This window comes from Sapajus apella, unplaced genomic scaffold (assembly GCF_009761245.1).
Source record: "Sapajus apella isolate SASKATOON/1434 unplaced genomic scaffold, GSC_monkey_1.0 scaffold1025, whole genome shotgun sequence".
In the NCBI taxonomy this organism is placed as follows: domain Eukaryota; kingdom Metazoa; phylum Chordata; class Mammalia; order Primates; family Cebidae; genus Sapajus; species Sapajus apella.
This window is the reverse complement of record NW_022437951.1, coordinates 1-21,450: the sequence shown is the minus strand read 5'-3', so window position 1 is coordinate 21,450 and position 21,450 is coordinate 1. Positions and strand designations below refer to the sequence as shown.

The window sequence follows — 21,450 nt, the reverse complement described above, 5'->3', positions numbered from 1 at the left end:
TTTTTTTTTTTTTTTTTGAGACGGAGTTTCGCTCTTGTTACCCAGGCTGGAGTGCAATGGCGCGATCTCGGCTCACCGCAACCTCCGCCTCCTGGGTTCAGGCAATTCTCCTGCCCCAGCCTCCTGAGTCGCTGGGATTACAGGCACGCGCCACCATGCCCAGCTCATTTTTCGTATTTTTAGTAGAGACGGGGTTTCACCGTGTTGATCAGGACGGTCTCGATCTCTTGACCTCGTGATCCACCCGCCTCGGCCTCCCACAGTGCTGGGATTACAGGCTTGAGCCACTGCGCCCGGCCTCATCTGTATGCTTAAAGGCTAATGAGACTCACTTTTTTTGTGTGTGTGTGGGACGGAGTTTCGCTCCTGCTACCCAGGCTGGAGTGCAATGGCGGGATCTCGGCTCACCACAACCTCCGCCTCCTGGGTTCAGGCAATTCTCCTGCCCCAGCCTCCTGAGTAGCTGGGATTACAGGCACGCGCCACCATGCCCAGCTAATTTTTTTTTGTATTTTTAGTAGAGACGGGGTTTCACCATGTTGACCAGGATGGTCTCGATCTCTTGACCTCGTGATCCACCCGCCTCGGCCTCCCAAAGTGCTGGGATTACAGGCTTGAGCCACCGCGCCCGGCTAAATGTATTATTTTTAAAATTAATTAAGAGACGGTCTCACCAGGTGCAGTGGCTAACGCCTATAATCCTGGCACTTTGGGAGGCCGAGATGGGCGAATCACAAGGTCAGGAGTTAGAGACCAGCCTGGCCAACATGGTGAAACCTCGTCTCTACTAAAAATAAAAATAAATAAAATTAGCTGGGTGTAATGGCGGGCGCCTGTAGTCCCAGCTACTTGGGAGGCTGAGGCAGGAGAATCGTTTGAACCTGGGAAGCGGAGGTTGCAGTGAGTCGAGATCGCGCCACACTGCATTCTAGCCCCAGTGACAAAGCAAGACTCCGTCTCAAAAAAAAAAAAAAAAAAGAGAGACAGGGATCTCACTCTGTTGCCCAGAGCCCAGGGTGTTCATGGTTCACTGCAGCCTCTACCCCCTGGGCTCAAATGATCCTCCCACCGCAGCCCCCAGACTATCTGGGACTAATCACATGCCACCACCGCAGGCCTCCTGCATTCTTGTATGTATACAGTATCTCACAATTAAAGGGTAAATAAACATAAGATCTAGTCAAGGGTATTGAGAAGACTGGCCTAGATATTTCATATATATATATATATTTTTTAAAGACAGGGTTTCGGCCGGGCGCGGTAGCTCAAGCCTGTAATCCCAGCACTTTGGGAGGCCGAGGCGGGTGGATCACGAGGTCAAGAGATCGAGACCATCCTGGTCAACATGGTGAAACCCCGTCTCTACTAAAAATACAAAAAATTAGCTGGGCATGGTGGCGCGTGCCTGTAATCCCAGCTACTCAGGAGGCTGAGGCAGGAGAATTGCCTGAACCCAGGAGGCGGAGGTTGCGGTGAGCCGAGATCGTGCCATTGCACTCCAGCCTGGGTAACAAGAGCGAAACTCCGTCCCAAAAAAAAAAAAAAAAAAAAAAGACAGGGTTTCACCATGTTGGTCAGGCTGGTCTTGAACTCCCGACCTCAGGTAATCCGCCTGCCTTGGCCTCCAAAGTGCTTGGATTACAGACGTGAGCCACCACGCCCGGCCATGGCCTAGATATTTCTTCTTTCACTAAACTCAATTTTAACTCTTAAGAAATGTTCACAATAAAATTATCACAGTTCATAAAATCGGTCTTTTTAGTTGCCAACATTCTAAGAAGTTGCATACAATTACAAGAGTAAAATGGAATTATTAGACGGCACGTTAGTTTTAAGGTTTATGGCCGGGTGCGGTGGCGCAAGCACTTTGAGAGGCCAAGGCGGGCGGGGCGGATCGCTCGAGACCAGGAGAGCAGGACCCAGGCTCTACAAAATAAAAATAAAATGTGGGGAGAGGGTGACGTTTTCCAGGTTTCTGACGTTTTCCAGAAGGGGCGGTCCAGGCAGAAGCGCAGGTAGAAAGTGTGAATATAATGAGCGTATTCCGGGAGCAGCAAGTAAGCCGGTGTGACCGGAGGGAACTGGAGCTCTGGCTGCCGGACGGCGAGGGTGACTGCGTGAGACTTCACCAAGAAGTCCCCCTGCTTTCCCGCCTTTCCCAAGCCTTCTGCCCCTTTCCTCTTCCCTTTCGCGCTCCATACTGACTCCGCCCCTCTGGTGTCGCTCATCGCCCCGCCCCTGAGGGAAAAGGAGGCGGGGTCGGTATTGTCATCTCCCTGCGCCTTCCCGCGGCGCGCCGAGCCGCTGGCGCCGTCTGCGTGACGTCACAGGCACTGATAGCGTGAGCCCGCGGCGGCTGCTGCAATGGTTGCTGGCTGCCAGGTTAGGGTCTGAATTGATCTCTTGCCAGGCCGGACCGCCTTCCGGGGCTGCCCAGGAAGACCAGGAGTTTGCATCCAGGGAGGCGGGTTTGTGGTCTGCAGTGTCGTAAGGCTGAGGTGGGGGTTGAAGGCCCAGGAGCCGGACTCTTTGAGCCGGGTCGAGGGGTGTGCTGAAGGGGCTGTTACGTCCAGGCTGGGTGAGGGGAGCGGCAGTGAGGGCCTGGGGGCTGGAGGAAGCTTTAGGGTTCACATTGGGGTGCAGGGAGTCGGGAGCTCAGGGTTTGGGCAAGGGGATATCTGCTAGGGTTCGGCCTTGGGGGTGGCTTTACAGGCTCACGAATCTCTCTCTTCCTACCCCCGCCCGCCCACCCGCGCGCCTGCCTGCCTGCTCACTCGCTCGCTCCTGGTGGCTTCTGCGGGCCGCAGGTACAGCATGTCTAGACTCCGGGCCCTGGGCGGTGTCCGTGCCGGGCTGGGACTGTTGCTGGGTACCGCCGCCGGCCTTGGATTCCTCTGCGTCCTTTACAGCAAGCGATGGAAACGGACCCGGCGCCATGGCCGCAACCAAAGCCTGCCCAACTCCCTGGACTATACGCAGACTTTAGAGCCCGGACGCCAGGGTAGGAGCCCGTCCCGAGACCGCAGTCACTGCAGACTAATGGACTGGGGTCCGGACTGCTTTTAGTGGAGGCTGTGGGACTGGGCAACGGAGGGAAATGCCTTAGGGTTTCACTGTTTTGGAAGCTTGTTGAAAAATCAGTCGTCAGGCTGGGTGCGATGGCTCACGGCTGTAATCCCATCACTTTGGGAGGTCGAGGCGGGCGGATCACCTGAGGTCAGGAGTTCAAGATCAGCCTGGCTAACATTCAACCAGATTTCAACATGGTGAAACCCCGTCTTTACTAAAAATACAAAAATGAGCGGGCGTGGTGGCATGGCCTGTCGTCCTAGCTACTGGCGAGGCTTAGGCACGAGAATTGCTTAAACGCGGTAGGCGGAGGTTGCGGTGAGCCCAGATTGCACCACTGCACTCCGGCCTGGGCGATAGAGTGGGACTCAGTCTCAAAAAAGAAAAGGCAGTCGTCGTTTTCTGTACTCTTTCCCCTCTATTACCCTCTATTTCAAAAAGTCTGCTTAGCTTTCACTTTTAGTTCTGGCCACAATAGTGTTATGTGGATATTAAAGGCACTTGCTTAGTGTTGTGTGAGGTGTGTAGTAAGTAGAAGAAGAGTCCAAAAGAGGGCAAAAAGAGTCTTGTAGGGATTAAAAGTCTTGAGGCTTATGTATTAAATCATATATTAGAATTCGGAGGCAACTTGGAAACTATCTCATTCAAGTTTTTTTTTAATCCGTCCTATGAGGAAACCGAGATTCAAAAAGATTGTGTAACTTTCCTGAGGCGGTCACAAATTAAGTGGAAAGGTTGGGCTTGGTCACCTGGTCCAGTGGACTTTGTACAGCATAGGGCTAGGAGCATGCGTCATGAAGTTGAAGCTGAATGTGGCTGGCAGCCTCCACAGCTGAAATGAGTAGTTCTTTCAGCTCTGCAGAACTTTCCTTGTTTGAGCAAAGTATCTAGGGCTGGTTCAAACTACTGCCATCTTTGTTTGAGAGGAGTGTTGCTTTTTTTCTTTTTCTTTTTTTTGAGACAGAGTCTCACTGTTGCCCAGGCTGGAGTGCAGTGGCATGATCTTGGCTCACTACAACCGCCACCTCCCAGGTTCAAGCGATTCTTCTTTCTCAGCCTCCCAAGTAGCTGGGATCACAGGCATGCACCACCATGCCCAGCTGATTTTTGTATTTTTAGTACAGATGGATTTCGCCATATTGGCCAGGGTGGTCTCAAACTCCTGACCTCAAAGTGATGCACTGGCCTTGGCCTCCCAAAGTGCTGGGATGACAGGTGTGAGCCACTGGGCCTGGCCAGGGGGAGGGTTTAGATTATCTCACCCCCATACTAATTGGAAATGAGTGTTTTCTCTGATTACCAATGTTAGCTTGTTTGGAAAAGGTAGTTTGGAAGAGTCTTCAACGAGCTATCACCTTAGATTGCAATTGATTGTCAGCATTTTCTAACCTGCTGATAATCTAGTATTGCAAGTGTGCTTCCTTCCGTTTCCTTGTTGTTTGTTTGCAATTGTGATGAGAAGAAAGTGACCACATTCCCAAGATTCTTTTTTGCTCTGCATTCTTGAACATTATTGGCTGTGTGTTGTGGCCTGGTCTGGTTTACCAGATTTCCTTTAAGAAGGGGTTTTGCTTGATGTATGTGGATCCTGCCTCTCTGGTTTCTTTATTGTTTTTGTATTTTCCAGTCCAGTTACCATAGGTGGCTCTCACTTTGCTAGCATTTCACTGCTGGAATTTACTCAGAGCAAGATTTAGGGTTGGGTCCGTGGGGCTTAGTAATGGTGTCTTTATGAGATGGTTTGGATGGGCTTTTTCTGGTATACCTTTTCTTTTAGTAACTGGCCCCCTTCTCTTAGTGGGGGGCAGTTACTAAGTTCTGGGAGAAGCTCCAGGTTTTCCCTGCTATTCTTTGTGAAGTGAGAGATCAGAATTTGAGGGAGCTCAGTTTTAGGTTGCTGTGTGGTTGGTATTGACTCCCTGGTATTGGGCACTGTATGGTGAGGGGAAGGATTTTCTTTTACTCTAGCAAGACAACTGTCCTCCTTCAGGTTCCACTCTGGCAAGCATTTTACATTATCTGTCGTGGTGTGCAGCATTCCTGAAGGGCCCTGGTACGGAAGGTTCTTGGAGCAGAGGGCTCTTGTTTAGAGATCGCTGGGTAGTTATTTGGGACTTGTTACCATGTCTTGGCTGTGAATGTGTGTCCTATCTGAGCCTCACTGGGCCTTCTCTTGCAATGAGAAGCAGGTGTTCTTGAACGCTAGGTGTGAGATCTCTTCCCCACTATATTCCTGGGTGTTACTGCTTCCCGTTCTCACCCTTCAGTGATGCTGCTGCGGGCTGTCGCTGGTGGGGCTGGAGATGCCGCAGTGCTGCCCAGCCTTCCACGGGAAGGTCAGGAGAAGGTGCTGGACCGCCTGGACTTTGTGCTGACCAGCCTTGTGGCGCTGCGGCAGGAGGTGGAGGAGTTGAGGAGCAGCCTGCGAGGGCTTGCAGGGGAGATCGTTGGGGAGGTCCGGTGAGTAATGCAGCTTCCTTTCCTGCTGTATCCCTCCCCTATAGTTATTTCAGCTGAGGTGTGTTCTGGCCTTTGCTCTGTCTCTAAGGAAGAAACCAGTTTTATAGCTTCTGGCCTAATCTGGTAGAAGCTGTACATTTGGTACCTTGCCTTGCACGCTCCCTGCTGCTTTTGGACTCTCATGGTTCATCTGCAGCCGAAGCGCTCTGTTCTGCCTAGCCTAGTCTGTGTCGGCTGGGACCAGGGGGCTCCCTTGCTTACCCTCCTGTGGGTAGAGACCTAGGGTTTTCTCTGTTCTTGGCCCTTTAATGAGAAGCGGTAGTAAGAGGCACCCCATGGTGAGTCGAAAGACAGGCTGGATGGGGCCTAATGGTACCATCTGGGACTGGGCTTGCTTTTCAGATCCCACATAGAAGAGAACCAGAGAGTGGCTCGGCGGCGAAGGTTTCCTTTTGTCCGGGAGAGGAGTGACTCCACTGGCTCCAGTTCTGTCTATTTCACAGCCTCCTCGGGAGCTACGTTTACAGATGCCGAGAGCGAAGGGGGGTGAGTTGTCTTTCCTGGAGGCAGTTGTGGCTACAGCCAGGTTGTGTTTCATAAAAGTATTATCAATGTAAAATCCAAACCAAGCTGCTGTAAATAATTTTTGGAACAGATAAGTGTATGATAAATACAGAACAGTTGAAACAAACCCATCCTATTTATGTCATTCAGACAACTGTAGATGTTAATAGCAGTTATTGCTTACATCTGCTATTTTCTGAGTCAGTTTATTACATAGGTATTATGATACATTATTTGGGCATTTTTCTGTGTTATCACAGAGACTTTATAACATCGTTTGACTTTGTTCCTTTCCTTGGGTGGCTGAGCTGGTGTACAGAGATCTCTAAGCACAAAGCATGCTCCTTCTTCCTGGGAGTCACCCTCTTCCCACAGAGGAGCCTTGCCTATGATCCCTTGAATCTTTACAGGTGGCAGGTGGCTGTTCTGAGTTCTCAGTGGCCCAGGAGGAATGACAGTAGACCTTTCTGTGAGGCAAGACAGCTGGCAGGGTTCTGGTGGACAGCCTCCTCCAAATCTGGTCATGCTAAGGGCTTTTTGAGTTTAAACCACTAGCACCACTTTGAAACTTTGGTCCCAAGGCCAGACTCTGATATTGTCAGTGGCAGCATCTGCCCTTGTCTGCTTCTAGCTCCAGTCATTCAGGTAGCCTGTGTGAAGGCTAGAGGCTGATTTCTCCTTATCCACCCTTTCTTCTTCTCAAGGAAAAGACTGGTGCAAAGAACAGCCAAGTTTTATGGTGGATCAGAGGAATTGGCTCTAAGTGGGCACATGGAAACTAGAAGTTAAAATCAGGCCAAGAGCGGTGGTGGCTCATGGGTAATCCCAGCACTTTGGGAGGCCAAGGCAGGAGGATTGCTTGAGTCCAGAAGCCTGAGACCACCCTGGGCAAGGCAGCAAGACCATGTCTCTACATAAATTAACTAGCTGGGGGAGGCTGAGGCAGGCGGATCACTTGAGATAAGGAGTTCAAGCCAGCCTGGCCAACATGTTGAAACTCCGTCTGTACTAAAAATAAAAAAATTACACCAGGCATGGTGGCGCATGACTGTCATCCCAGCTACTCAAGAGGTTGAGGTAGGAGAATTGCTTGAACCCAGGAGGCGGAGGTTGCAGTGAGCCAAGATTGAGCCATGGCACTCCAGCCTGGGAGACAGAGTGAGACTTCGACTAAAAAACGTACAAAAAAGCTAGCCGGGCATGGTGGCATGTGCCTGTAGTCTCAGCTACTTGGGAGGCTGAGAGTTTGAGGCTGCAGTGAACCATAATTGTGCCACTGCACTCCAGCCTGGGTGATAGAGTGAGAACCTGCCTCAAAAAAAAAGGGAGAAAAATGGCGTTAAGTAAATACTAGATGATAGGAATTTTCAGCTCCATTATCATCTTATGTATTCACCGTTGTATGCACAGTTCATTGTTGACTGAAATGTCGTTATCACCGCTGGATTTGATGACTGCTCAGGGGCCTCCCGAAACCTGTGGAGTGGTGGGAAAGAGCACTGCTCCTCCATGGGGAACTGCTGTTGTCCGGGTTGTCAGATCCCTGTTACCTGTATTCTCAAGGGCAAGCACAAGTGGTTTTTTTTTTTTTTTTTTTAATTCAGTTTACCTAAATGGCTCTGGGCTAAGAGATGCTTCCAGAAGTTGTGTTAAAGAGGGCGCACAGTGAAATTAATATTTGATAGATCTGAATCGAAGAGAGAGATGAAGGAAGTAGTTGATAGTGGCCACTGAGACGTAAAGAATGTCTCTAGAACCTAAGGAAGCAGGCTACTTGGGTGGGGAATTGATGTTTGAACTCTGTAAGGAGGTAAGAACAGGAGAGGTCACAGCTCTGCCCAAGATCAAACAAAATTTGAGGCTTTTCACGGCCTTTTTTAAAAACAGGCTCTCACTCTGTTGCCCAGGCTGGAGTTCAGTGGCGCCATCCCAGAACAGCAGCTTCAACCTCATGGGCTCAAGTGATCCTCCTGCCTCAGCCTTCTTTCTGAATAGCTGGGACTTCAGGCATGTACCACCATGCCCAGCCACTTTTATTTATTTTTTTGTTGAGATAGGATCTCCCTATGTTGCCTAGGCTGGTCTTTAATTCCTGGCCTCAAGCAGTTCTCCCACATCGGTCTCCAAATGCTGAGATTATAGGCATGACCCATCGCAACTTACCCACTTTGTGATGATTTTTTTTTTTTTTTTTTTTTTTTTTTTTTTTTTTTTTTTTTTTTTTTGAGACGGAGTTTCGCTCTTGTTACCCAGGCTGGAGTGCAATGGCGCGATCTCGGCTCACCGCAACCTCCGCCTCCTGGGTTCAGGCAATTCTCCTGCCTCAGCCTCCTGAGTAGCTGGGATTACAGGCACGCACCACCATGCCCAGCTAATGTTTTGTATTTTTAGTAGAGACGGGGTTTCACCATGTTGACCAGGATGGTCTCGATCTCTTGACCTTGTGATCCACCCGTCTCGGCCTCCCAAAGGTGATGATTTAAATAAGTTGTACTAGGCTGGGCGTGTTGGCTTGTGCCTGTAATTCCAGCACTTTGGGAGGCCGAGGAGGTTGGATTACCTGAGGTCAGGAGTTCAAGACCAGACTGGTCAACATGGTGAAACCCCATCTCTACTTAAAATACAAAAATTAGCCAGGCATGGTGGCAGACACCTGTAATCCCTGCTACTCAAGAGGCAGATGCAGATGAATCGCTTAAACCCAGGAGATGGAGGCTGCAGTGAGCCGAGAGGGCGCCAGCCTGGGCAATAGAGCAGGACTGTCTCCAAAAAAAAAAAAAAGTTGTACTTGAGGCCAAGCATGGTGGCTCACGCCTATAATCCCAGCACTTTGGGAAGCCAAGGCAGGTGGATTACTTGAGGTCAGGAGTTTGAGACCAGCCTGGCCAACATGGCGAAACCTTGTCTCACTAAAAATACAAAAGTTAGCTGGACATAGTGGTATGCTCTTGTAATTCCAGCTGTTCAGGAGGCTCATTCAGGAGAATCACTTGAACCTGAGAGGTAGAGGTTGCAGTGAGCCGAGATTGCACCACTGCACTCCAGTCTAGGCGACAGAGAAAGACTGCCTCTCAAGAAAATAAGGAAGTTGTACAAGTTTCTAGGGTCATTGAGAGGCAGAGCAGTTAAGCAGGGACCCTTATGGGTGCTTCACTGCTTAGGGTGCTCATTGGGACTCCCAAGGCCACAAGGAGCAGGCCAGGGCTGCCAGCCATCTGTGATGGGGCAAGGGAAAGGGCAGCTTTCTTAATTATAGTTCCATCAGGCTCTGTCCCATGCCCAGTCCCGTGACATGGGAGCAGGTGATGGTGCAACACTCTGTGGTTGAGCCAGTTGCCATCTAGGGTAGTGGCTGTGGTGATTGATTCTTTGTGCCACCGTCATTGTCATGTAGGTCAAGGGGGAGCTCTAGGAGTCTACGAACTCTGAAATGGCTTTGAACTTGTGGGTCTTCGGGCAAGGAGAGCTGCTTTGAGGGATGAAGGGCTGAAATTTGATGGGCTGCTCAATTTCACTGAAAGCTATATTCCTTATTCTGTATAAAATTCAAACCTTGAGGTCTCAGGATGTTGAGGGTTGGCAGAGGCAGAATCACTGTGCAGCTCTGTGAGCTTGTTCCCCAGGCATTGTACCAAACACAGCTTCAGTTCCAACCTCTGTTAGAACTCAACTGCCTTAAAACACCAGCTCCTCTAGCAAGGCTTCCCAGGCATCTCAGCCAAGAGAGACTGCCTACAGCCTCATCTTAAGACTCCTTCTTGGCATTTATGACCTCATTAAGTTGGGTCCTATCTCAAGGTCAGGGCCCATGTGCTTGGTCATTTTTGAAGGTCTCATACTCAGCCTCTAATATGGTTTAAGTTAAGAGAAACATAATTGCCAGGAGGGGAGATATGTGTAACTGAGTCTGTCATTACTTACTGTGGCCTCTGCTTAAGAGTAAAGTGGCAGTCTCCTTGCTCACAGGGAGCCTTGGGTCTCTGGCCCACTGTGGGAACTCCTGTCCTCTGGAGTGGACAGGACTAAAGGGCCTTTTCAAAAGGTCCCTGCTCATCCCTGGCAGATCTCAGAAGCCTCAGGGTATGTAAAAAAGGGTCACCCCTCTGGTGGATTTCTCCAAGGGCTGGCTGGGTTAGTCTGAGGTGGAAGGTGAGAGATAATGGCATAAATGTAGTAGCTGTTGGCATGTGATTCATCTCTTCTGAGGCTCCAGAAGCTGATGTCAGGCAGTGGGTTTTCAGATTGATGAGGAGAGCTCCTTAAAGTGGGGTTGAGGTGCAATTTAAGTCCCCTCTGTGTGCCAGCTTCCCTGGAGCCTCCCTGCCTCATGGGGCTCTGCTGGCTCTCACTCTGTTTGTGGCAGCAAGGCCCTGTAACCTCTTGGCTTTGTGAGCTGGGCCTTTAGGATCCAGAGGGATGGCAGTATTGCAGCTCCCATCCCAGGGGATTCTGTGCTGATGCCTGGGCTCTAGCAGGACTAGGTCCCTCCCTGGGAGAACTGAAGGCAGAGAGACTCCTGTTTGGACTCCTGATTGGCTAAGGCAGCCCTCAACCCAGCAGGAAATAGGGTCTTCTCCTCTTTCTAGCAAAGGGAGATGACGAAATTCTAGCTTTCCATTCCAGATCAACCATTTACCCATTTTGCCTTTGGGCCTGGCTGGGCAGAGGAAATTGTGGTTTGATTTTTCTCAGTCTATGTCAGGTGCCATTAGGAGTTTCAATTTCTATTGATTACCTGTGAGTGGTCTTGCTTATCAGTACCCAGGTCGATTATGAAATTTGATGACACTTATCCTTGTCCCTTTAATTTCTTTTTTCTTTTTTTTTTTTGAGACGGAGTTTCGCTCTCGTTACCCAGGCTGGAGTGCAATGGTGCAATCTTGGCTCACCGCAACCTCCGCCTCCTGGGTTCAGGCAATTCTCCTGCCTCAGCCTCCTGAGTAGCTGGGATTACAGGCACGCGCCACCATGCCCAGCTAATTTGTTGTATTTTTTTTTTTTTTTTTGGAGACGGAGTTTCACTCTTGTTACCCAGGCTGGAGTGCAATGGCGCGATCTCGGCTCACTGCAACCTCCGCCTCCTGGGTTCAAGCAATTCTCCTGCCTCAGCCTCCTGAGTAGCTGGGACTACAGGCACGCGCCACCATGCCCAGCTAATTTTTTTGTAGTTTTAGTAGAGACGGGGTTTCACCATGTTGACCAGGATGGTCTTGATCTCTTGACCTCGTGATCCACCCGCCTCGGCCTCCCAAAGTGCTGGGATTACAGGCTTGAGCCACCGCGCCCGGCTAATTTGTTGTATTTTTAGTAGAGATGGGGTTTCACCATGTTGACCAGGATGGTCTCGATCTCTTGACCTCGTGATCCACCCGCCTCGGCCTCCCAAAGTGCTGGGATTACAGGCGTGAGCCACCGCGCCCGGCCTGTCCCTTTAATTTCTAAAGTTTTTTTTTTTTTTTTTCCCCTGCAAATAACTAACGGGGAGATACTTGGATAACTTCTTGAAAAACAAGGTGCAGCTAAGAAAGGTTTTTAATACCTTACAAGTCCTTGTAGATGTGTCTGGGGCCTCTTTTTTAGTTGAGGCTAAAGCTCCTCTGTAAGGATGCAGTCAGCACAGATTGGCACCAGGACTGGCTGCTCAGTTCTAGAGCCTTCAGCCTGCTGCTCTGTGGTTTCTGGTTTTCTGGACAAGGAGGACAACACTTCTGCCCTGATGTTAGGCTGTCATGTGTTGACTTTATTTGTAGGTGTGTGTCTCATCTCTCCTTCAGTTGTTTTGCTCCAGCCTCAGGGAGCCTACTCTTAACGTTTTTTCCAGATGGAGCAAGGCTTATCATGAGATGATGCCACGATCTCCCCTATGCTTTAGGTCCTTCTGGCTCTGACAGCCCTTGCATTTTTCCCTGAGTCTAGAGGGCTTTTTCGTGTCTGCTTCTGACCTCTGGAAGTCCTACCTTTTTCCCTGCTCCGTACTTATCTGATTTTTTTTAGGCACTCAGGGAAAACACCCTAATCAGCTGCTGGTGGCTGAGATCCAAGAGAAACTTGGCTTCCTCTTTAGTGGGTACATCAGGGTTGGGGCTCCTTGGGAGTCACCTGGCATTTGGCAGCCCCCCAAATACCTTTTCAGGGGGTGGTGGCTTGCATAGTCTTTGCCTTCTTTTTTTTTTTTTTTTTGAAACAAAGTCTCACTCTTGCCCAGGCTGGAGTGCAGTGGCATGATTTTGGTTTACGACAACCTCCTCCCAGGTTCAAGCGATTCTTGTGCCTCAGCCTCCCTAGTATCTAGGATTACAGGTGCTTGCCACCACACCTGGCTAATTTTTATATTTTTAGTAGAGACGGGGTTTCACCATGTTGGCCAGGCTGGTCTCCAATTCCTGACTTTAGATCATCTACCCACCTAGGCCTCCCAAAGTGCTGGGATTACAGGCATGAGTCACCACACCCGGCCCGTTTTCCCCTTCTTGCTTCCAGCTGCAAAGTGGTTCCTGTCACTTCTTCCCACATCTTAAGTTCCCAAGGTTACCAAAGTCTACTCCTTTTGGGGTTTAAAACGGTTTGGTTTTTGACTCAGGCCAGAGGCCATGCATTTGTGAAACAGACTGTGGATGTGTGTGGCTGCCCATGGCCTGAGGCTGTACCCACACGTTGGTTCTGGCAAGTGTCTTTGATAAGGCAAAATGAGCAGGGGCTTCTCACATTTGCCTTGACTGTCACAGGGCCCAGTTGGTTGGCTATTCTTTCCTACCCGGTTCACTTTCCCAGCCCTTAGTTCTCATAGGAAGCTTTCTCTCAAATGATGGTTTCTGCTGGGCATGGTGGCTCATACCTCTAATTCCAGCACTTTGAGTGGCTGATGTGGGTGGATCACTTGAAGGCAGGGTTTGAGACCAGTCTGGGCAGCATGGCAAAACCCCATCTCTACTAAAAATACAAAAAAAGTTACGTGGGAGAATTGCTTGAGCCCAGGAGATGGAGGTTGCAGTGAGCCAAGACTAAGCCACTGCACTCTAGCCTGGATGACAGTGAGACTCTGTCTCAAAATTTTAAAAAAAATTCTGCCTTGGGGCCGGGCGCGGTGGCTCAAGCCTGTAATCCCAGCACTTTGGGAGGCCGAGGCGGGTGGATCATGAGGCCAAGAGATCGAGACCATCCTGGTCAACATGGTGAAACCCCGTCTCTACTAAAACTACAAAAAATTAGCTGGGCATGGTGGCGCATGTCTGCAGTCCCAGCTACTCAGGAGGCTGAGGCAGGAGAATTGCCTGAACCCAGGAGGCGGAGGTTGCGGTGAGCTGAGATTGGGCCATCGCACTCCAGCCTGGGTAACAAGAGCGAAACACCATCTCAAAAAAAAAAAAAAAATTCTGCCTTTAAGAGGTAGGAATGATTGTCCGGGTACAATGGTTCATGCCTGTAATCCCAGCACTTTGGGAGGCTGAGGCGGGCGGATCATGAGGTCAAGAGATCGAGACCATTGTGGCCAACATGGTGAAACCCCATCTCTACTAAAAATACAAAAATTAGCTGGGCATGGTGGGGCGCGCCTGTAGTCCCAGCTACTCAGGAGGCTGAGGCAGGAGAATTGCTTGAACCCGGGAGGTGGAGGTTGCAGTGAGCTGAGATCGCGCCACTGCAATCCAGCCTGGCGCCTGGCAACAGAGTGAGACTGTCTGGTGAGAAAAAAAAAAAAAGGTAGGAATGATTATGATTTGGTGCTTTGGACAGTGCCATGTAGAGTACTTCTTTGGGGGTAAGGGAGGTAAGGGATAGATCCTAGGGGCTCGAAGCTGAATAACCATCTTCCTTATTGTTCCTTACATTTCTATTCCAGTTACACAACAGCCAATGCGGAGTCTGACAATGAGCGGGACTCTGACAAAGAGAGTGAGGATGGGGAAGATGAAGCAAGCTGTGAGACTGTGAAGATGGGGAGAAAGGATTCTCTGGACCTGGAGGTGGAGGCATCTTCAGGTCTGGTGCCCAGTGCCCTAGAGAATGGAGCTTCCTCAGGCTTGGAGGATGTGCTGCCCCTTCTGCAGCAGGCGGATGAGATGCACCACGGTGATGAGCATGGCAAGCGGGAGGGCTTCCAGCTGCTGCTCAACAACAAGCTGGCGGTGAGGCTCCAGCTGCCTGCCTGATTCTCCTTCCCTCCCCCCCATCCCTCTGCTCCTGAACCCTGGGGAATGAATGCCCATGTGGTTACTGCCCCCACAAAGTGACATGGGGGAAGAAATGAGAGTAAGACGGCAGGTTCTGCATCTGTTGCCCAGGTAGCATATCCTCTTCCGACAAGGCCCAGTGTGGACCCTAGGGCCAGTGTACTGTTTGCTCCAGAGCTGAGGGGGTCAGGGGAGCACAGTCCTCTGCCTCCTATAGAGCTACTGCAGAAAAAGCTCTACCTCTTACCTCTAGGGGGAAATGTGAAAAGAAATGGATTTTTTCTCCTCTTTTCCCTTGATGCAGAGTTCGAGCTGCCAGCCCCAAGTGACCACTGTGTAGGTCACTCAACCACAATTCTCTTCTCAGGTTCCCTGACAAAAGTTATGCCCACCCAGGTATAACCGACCTCCCCCCCCACCCCCCGCCCACCCACTGGAAGTTGAAAATCTCCCTTTTCCTTTCACACTTTCTTCATGTGTCAGCAAAAGACCTCTCATCCTTTATGACATCTTCTTAGAGTTGACCTTTCCTCCTGGCAGTTTGAGGAGGCCAGAATGCCCTAACCCTGTGATTGTGCAACCCACTAGCTAGAGAGAGAATGTGTCATACATTAACTGCACGTGGGAAGGGATGACTAGGGGATGGCTGTGCATAGGAGCTGGCCTGATGCTGGTGATTGTAACGTATTAGCTTGCATATTCAAACCTAGGGTGTGGGGGAAGGCCAGGGCCTCCATTCTCCACAGCTGAGGATAAAGGGGCCTTACCTGTTTCTGTCTGGTCTGCAGTATGGAAGCCGGCAGGACTTTCTCTGGCGCCTGGCCCGGGCCTACAGTGACATGTGTGAGCTCACTGAGGAGGTGAGCGAGAAGAAGTCATATGCCTTAGATGGTAAGTGCTGACAGCTTCCTGTGGGAAGATGACTGACTGATTCAGGGGTGGGGCTGGCCCATCTGCCTGGGGCCCTAGAGAACCACCAAGATGCTGTCAGAGCAGTTGTGGCTCAGTTACCCATTAGGGACAAACTCTGGCTCCCAAAGACCCTTGCTTTCTCCTCTGGAGGAAGAGAGTAGTCCTTGCTTATCCATCATCCTGATTAGTAACACAGGCGCATATATTTTTAGGAGTAGTTGCATCCTATCAGTGTTACTTGTTTTTCTCACTGTCTTGCCACAGAGGGCAAAGTCTTTCTTGACGAGGTTTTTTGCAGCTGCTAGGAATCTTGTGTTGGTTATGGAGCCTGTGGGGCAGGTGTTCTAAGAACATAGCTAGCTTAGAAGACTTTGGAATCCACTTGGCAAGTCTGTTGGCAAAGGCTCCACCTTGGAGAATAGGGTGCATCTGATCTGTGCCAGGCTCATGGCTCAGCCTTGGCTATCATGAGTTCAGAGAATCCTTGGACTTTAGAAAGAGACTGATGTGTCCTGCTGAACTCCACAAATTGAGTGAGGTGCCATTAATGGGTTTCTAGGTCTGTGTGGTTCAGTTAATATCTTTTTTTTTTTTTTTTTTTTTAAGCAGTCTCACCCCGTCACCCAGGCTGGAGTTCAGTGGTGTGATCTCAGCTCACTGCAACCTCCGCCTCCCAGGCTCAAGCAATTCTCTTGCCTCAGCCAACCCAGTAGCTGGGATTACAAACATGTGCCACCATGCCCAGCTAGTTTTTGTATTTTTAGTAGAAACAGTTTCACCATGTTCACCACACTGGTCTTAAACTCCTGGCCCCAAGTGATCTGCCCACCTAGGCCTCCCAAAGTGCTGGGATAACAGGCATAAGCCACCGTGCCCGGCAGGTTCAGTTAACTGTCTAAAACGGATTTGTCCACCTTTCTATTATTATAAGTACAGCCCTACAAATATGAATTGTTGATAATGTAGACTCTAACAATAGCTCAAGGTTAACATTCTAAACATTTGTAGAATTCTGTTGATGGAGAAAGAACAGACCAGTTGAGTAGGATGTCTCTGAAGCTCCTCAGAAAAATTCCTGTAAGTTTTAACAAAAGATGCTTAATTACAATTACTTGCTCTTCAAGTTTCTATTTTCCCTTCTGAATTTCAGGTGAGGATTCTCAATCAGCTTTTGGGCTGATTTTTGGACTCTTCATGTCAACACCTTTCCTTTCCCTCTTGATCACTGATCATCTCTTATTAATGCTAGTAGCCAGCATGAACCCCAAAGGCACAAGTGAAGGCAGTGGTTAGAGGTGCAGTACTTGGTTAGTCTGGCCTCCTCAGCTTAGCACCAACGGGCAAATCTTTACCTGCTGGAGTTGAGATGATGATGGAATGTCTTTGAAGGTTGTGCTCTGAGATCACAGCCTTTACCAATCATCCTTACTGGGTATAAAGTTTTTTTCATTGTATCTCTAGAAGCTGGACCACCAGGAGGTAGTCATTCTGTGGGGTCTCAGGTAATGTCTTGTCTGTAACAGGCTGTCTAGCTTGGCAGGAACATTCTTTGCTATTATTTTCCTAGTGAGACAGTACTTTAAAGAGGGCAGAGAGAAATCCCCAAAGAGGCGGCATCCCTCATTTGTGGGGCCATGTGATCCTTCCATTTGGGAAGGGCTGTAGAGTCCTTTACAGCATCAGTTGTCTTTTCTTTTCTTTCTTTTTTTCTGAGATGGAGTCTCACTCTGTCACCCAGGCGGGGGTGCAGTGGCATGATCACTACACCTTCTCACTGCAACTTCTGCCTCCTGGTTTCAAGCAGTTCTCCTGCCTCAAACCTCCTGAATAGCTGGGATTACAGACGCGCGCCACCATGCCCTGCTAATTTTTGTTTTGTTAGTAGAGACGGGGTTTCACCGTGTTAGCTAGACTGGTTTTGAACTCCTGACCTCATGATCTGCCCACCTTGGTCTCCCAAAGTGTTGGGATTACAGGCGTGAGCCACCATGCCCAGCCAGTTGTCTTAAAAATGGATTTGTGGCCAGGCGTGGTGGCTCATGCCTTGTAATCTCACCACTTTGGGAAGCCAAGGCAAGAGGATTGCTTGAGCCCAGCTGTTCAAGACCAACCTGGGCAACATAGTGAGACCTTGTCTCTATAAACACAACACAACAAAACAAAAACCTTAAAAAATTTGCCAGGCATGGTGGAACATGCCAGCAGGGGGATTGTTTCAGCCCAGGAAGCAGAGATTGCAGCGAGCTTAGGTTGTGCCACTGTACTCCAACTTGGGCGACAGAGCAAGACACTGTCTCAAAAAATAAAAAGGTAAAACATTTCAGGTTAGCCAGTTGACATTTGTTCCATTTCTCCGTGTTCCCTTCCAAGCCATCTGTTTTCTTCAAAGAAGTCTTGGCCAGGTACAGTGGCTCATGCCTGTAACCCCAGCACTTTGGGAGGCTGAGGTGGGAAGATGGCATCAAGCCAGGAGTTCAAAGCCAGCCTGCGCAAGATAGACCTCACCTTGTAAGAAAAACTAACTGGGTGTGGTGGTGCACATCTATAGTCCTAGCTCCTTGGGAAGCTAAGGCTAGAGGATTGCTTGAACTAGGAGTTCAAGACTGCAGTGAGCCATGATTGCAGCACTGCATTCCAGCCTGGGTGACAGAGTGAGACCCTAACTCTTTAAAAAAAAAAAAAAAATCCTATTTTGCAGTGTCTTCTCCAGTGCGTAGGCATGATGGTCCTTATCTGGAGGTCCTAGGCTCAAGCCTCGATATTGGTGACGTTTGTCATAACTTCATGTGTCTGGGCTTTCTTTGTTAGACCACTAACATAGAAAACGTGGGGAAGACTAAGTGAAAGTCATCTCTGGTCAGACCTCAATCCACGTGGCTCTTATGAAAGAGTTTTGGCCTAGAGCTAATTAATATTCTTGGATCATGGATCTTTCTGAGGATTTTTTTTTTTTCTTTTTTAAATAAGAGACAGGGGTCTGGCTGTTTCCCAGATTGGTGTTGAAATTTTGGTCTCAAGCTATGCTCTCTCCTTGGCCTCTCAAAGCTCTAATTGTGAGCCAATGTACCTATCCCCTTTGGAGAATTTTATCAAAGCTGTGAACCGTCTCAGGTAAAATTTTATACAACTTGAGATTCATAGACACTGCCCCTCTAGAGTAAGGTCTGTTGGGGACAGTTTCTGATTGTGTTGGATCCTTTCTTTGTGTGTGTGGGGGGGAGGGGAGGCGGAGTTTCACTCTGTCGCCAGGATCCAGTGCATGCGCCACCACACCCAATTTGTGTGTGTGTGTGTGTGTGTGTGTGTGTGTGTGTGTGTCAGTTTTGCTCTTGTTGCCCAGGCTGGAGCATTAATACCATGATCTTGGCTGACTGCACCCTCGTCCTCCGGGGTTCAAGCGATTCTCCTGCCCCAACCTCCAGAGTAGCTGGGATTACAGGCACCCACACCATGCCCAACTCATTTTTGTATTTTTAGTAGAGAAGGGGGTTTCATCATGTTGAGTAAGCTGGTCTCGAACTCCTGACCTCAAGTGATCCACCCACCTCGGCCTCCCAAAGTGCTCGGATTACACACATGAGCTACCATGCCTGGCCTGTTTGCAGCCTTTCATTCTGCTTAAGTTCACAACTATTTCCAAGCAAGTCCAAGTTGGGTAGGGACTGGTGAGAGGTAAAGCAGTTATTCTTCCCACAAGGCTTCGTATGAAAATTAGCATAAGAGCTCATGTTAACTCTGGATCTACTTTTGTCCTACAGGAAAAGAAGAAGCAGAGGCTGCGCTAGAGAAAGGGGAGGAGAGCGCTGACTGCCACCTGTGGTAATAACACCCTGCAGTGTTTTGGGAAGAGCCAGCAAGGGCTATGGCAGAGCAAAGCCCTCTTTTCTGTGCCTGGGCCACAGAGGCATTTTCCAAAGGATCCAGGAGAGGGAGCTCTGGCTTGTATTTCCACATACCTCAGTCTACCCCTAGTCAGAGACAACAGAAGTTTCTGGTGAGGGAGGTGACTTGGGAATGAGGCAAGGTGGGGGAGTGCAAGCTTTTTTCTGATGGAACTTGGATAAATGAATAGCTTTGTAAGAGTCATCCTAGCTACAAAACTGAAGTTCCTGGCTCTCGGGAGGCTGGGACAACCTGCAGCTGCCCTATCCCGCACAAGCTCTTCTTGCCCGTCTGTGATCCCTGGCTGGTGGTACTTTGGCTTCTTTGCTTGGTTTGCATGAAGAAAAGTAGATGTGAGCTCACCTCTTGGGAGTTCATTGGTCAACTTATTAGGTTAAAAAAACATCAGCCCTTTTTGTGGTCTCGTGTGATGGAAAGTTTGGTCATCTTACCCGGGTCAGAGCAAACTCAGGTCCTGGGGTCTGGTTCCAGCACCTGAGTTTCAGTGAAAATGTTCCTTTCCCACCGCCATCCTTGCTTTCTATATCTCCACCCTCAGATTGTGAGCTAAGTGAGAGGCTGTCTTTCTCCATCTGTTGCTGAAACTTTTGTCTCTGCAGGGGTTCTTCTCAGAGGCCAGGTAACTGTTTCTTGGGTGTCATTGCTTCCCTGGGCTTCTAAGGATGAAAGTTGGCCCCACACTTTCTTAGCTATTCCTGAGGAACAGCTGTTGGGATTAAACATGGAAATGAGCCTCTAGAAGTGTCTGATATCGCACAGATACTTAGCATATACGTGAAAAAGCAACTTGGGCTGGTTTACTCATCTAATGTCAACTGTGCTGCTAGGAACAATGCTGGGGGGATAGGGGAGGAAGAGTTTGTTTCTGAGGATAGAAGATGGGAAGCTGGCTAGTTGGCTCTCCTTGGGAGGGGGGGATGTGGGGGAAAGGGCAAACATAGGTCTTTCTTCCTCTGGTTGTTGGTCCCCAAGTTAACATTAGAAATTTCTAGAACATCCCCTTCCAATGTGACTATCCTAAGAAATTCCTTCCCAAGTCCCAGTGCTACATCTGTATGCTTTTTTTTTTTTTTTTTGAGACGGAGTTTCGCTCTTGTTACCCAGGCTGGAGTGCAATGGCGCGATCTCGGCTCACCGCAACCTCCGCCTCCTGGGTTCAGGCAATTCTCCTGCCCCAGCCTCCTGAGTCGCTGGGATTACAGGCACGCGCCACCATGCCCAGCTCATTTTTCGTATTTTTAGTAGAGACGGGGTTTCACCGTGTTGATCAGGACGGTCTCGATCTCTTGACCTCGTGATCCACCCGCCTCGGCCTCCCACAGTGCTGGGATTACAGGCTTGAGCCACTGCGCCCGGCCTCATCTGTATGCTTAAAGGCTAATGAGACTCACTTTTTTTGTGTGTGTGTGGGACGGAGTTTCGCTCCTGCTACCCAGGCTGGAGTGCAATGGCGGGATCTCGGCTCACCACAACCTCCGCCTCCTGGGTTCAGGCAATTCTCCTGCCCCAGCCTCCTGAGTAGCTGGGATTACAGGCACGCGCCACCATGCCCAGCTAATTTTTTTTTGTATTTTTAGTAGAGACGGGGTTTCACCATGTTGACCAGGATGGTCTCGATCTCTTGACCTCGTGATCCACCCGCCTCGGCCTCCCAAAGTGCTGGGATTACAGGCTTGAGCCACCGCGCCCGGCTAAATGTATTATTTTTAAAATTAATTAAGAGACGGTCTCACCAGGTGCAGTGGCTAACGCCTATAATCCTGGCACTTTGGGAGGCCGAGATGGGCGAATCACAAGGTCAGGAGTTAGAGACCAGCCTGGCCAACATGGTGAAACCTCGTCTCTACTAAAAATAAAAATAAATAAAATTAGCTGGGTGTAATGGCGGGCGCCTGTAGTCCCAGCTACTTGGGAGGCTGAGGCAGGAGAATCGTTTGAACCTGGGAAGCGGAGGTTGCAGTGAGTCGAGATCGCGCCACACTGCATTCTAGCCCCAGTGACAAAGCAAGACTCCGTCTCAAAAAAAAAAAAAAAAAAGAGAGACAGGGATCTCACTCTGTTGCCCAGAGCCCAGGGTGTTCATGGTTCACTGCAGCCTCTACCCCCTGGGCTCAAATGATCCTCCCACCGCAGCCCCCAGACTATCTGGGACTAATCACATGCCACCACCGCAGGCCTCCTGCATTCTTGTATGTATACAGTATCTCACAATTAAAGGGTAAATAAACATAAGATCTAGTCAAGGGTATTGAGAAGACTGGCCTAGATATTTCATATATATATATATATTTTTTAAAGACAGGGTTTCGGCCGGGCGCGGTAGCTCAAGCCTGTAATCCCAGCACTTTGGGAGGCCGAGGCGGGTGGATCA

The 21,450-nt window shown here is 49.5% G+C and overlaps 1 protein-coding gene across 2 annotated transcripts; it reads left to right on the top strand.

Moving 5' to 3' along the window:
• The first annotated feature begins 2,249 nt into the window (after nt 1-2,249).
• On the top strand, nt 2,250-20,130 carry LOC116546534 (regulator of microtubule dynamics protein 3). 2 transcript variants are annotated; one of them, XM_032272768.1, is made up of 7 exons: nt 2,250-2,382; nt 2,808-3,001; nt 5,337-5,529; nt 5,932-6,075; nt 13,934-14,219; nt 15,053-15,155; nt 18,935-20,130. In XM_032272768.1, the coding sequence occupies exons 2-7, from the start codon at nt 2,815-2,817 to the stop codon at nt 18,997-18,999; spliced, it is 978 nt and encodes a 325-aa protein (XP_032128659.1). In that variant the 5' UTR covers nt 2,250-2,382; nt 2,808-2,814; the 3' UTR covers nt 19,000-20,130. The 2 variants fall into 2 exon arrangements, with proteins under 2 accessions (XP_032128659.1, XP_032128660.1); XM_032272769.1 differs by lacking the exon at nt 2,808-3,001 and having other exon boundaries at nt 2,294-2,382.
• Nucleotides 20,131-21,450: the final 1,320 nt, after the last annotated feature.

What these genes read in the sequence shown, in the direction of transcription:
- LOC116546534 (XM_032272768.1), top strand. Translation starts at nt 2,815, where the DNA reads ATGTCTAGACTCCGGGCCCTGGGCGGTGTCCGTGCCGGGCTGGGACTG. An exon ending in GAGATCGTTGGGGAGGTCCG is followed by an intron (nt 5,530 to 5,931) that starts GTGAGTAATGCA and finishes CTTGCTTTTCAG; the next exon opens with ATCCCACATAGAAGAGAACC. An exon ending in GATGCCGAGAGCGAAGGGGG is followed by an intron (nt 6,076 to 13,933) that starts GTGAGTTGTCTT and finishes TTTCTATTCCAG; the next exon opens with TTACACAACAGCCAATGCGG.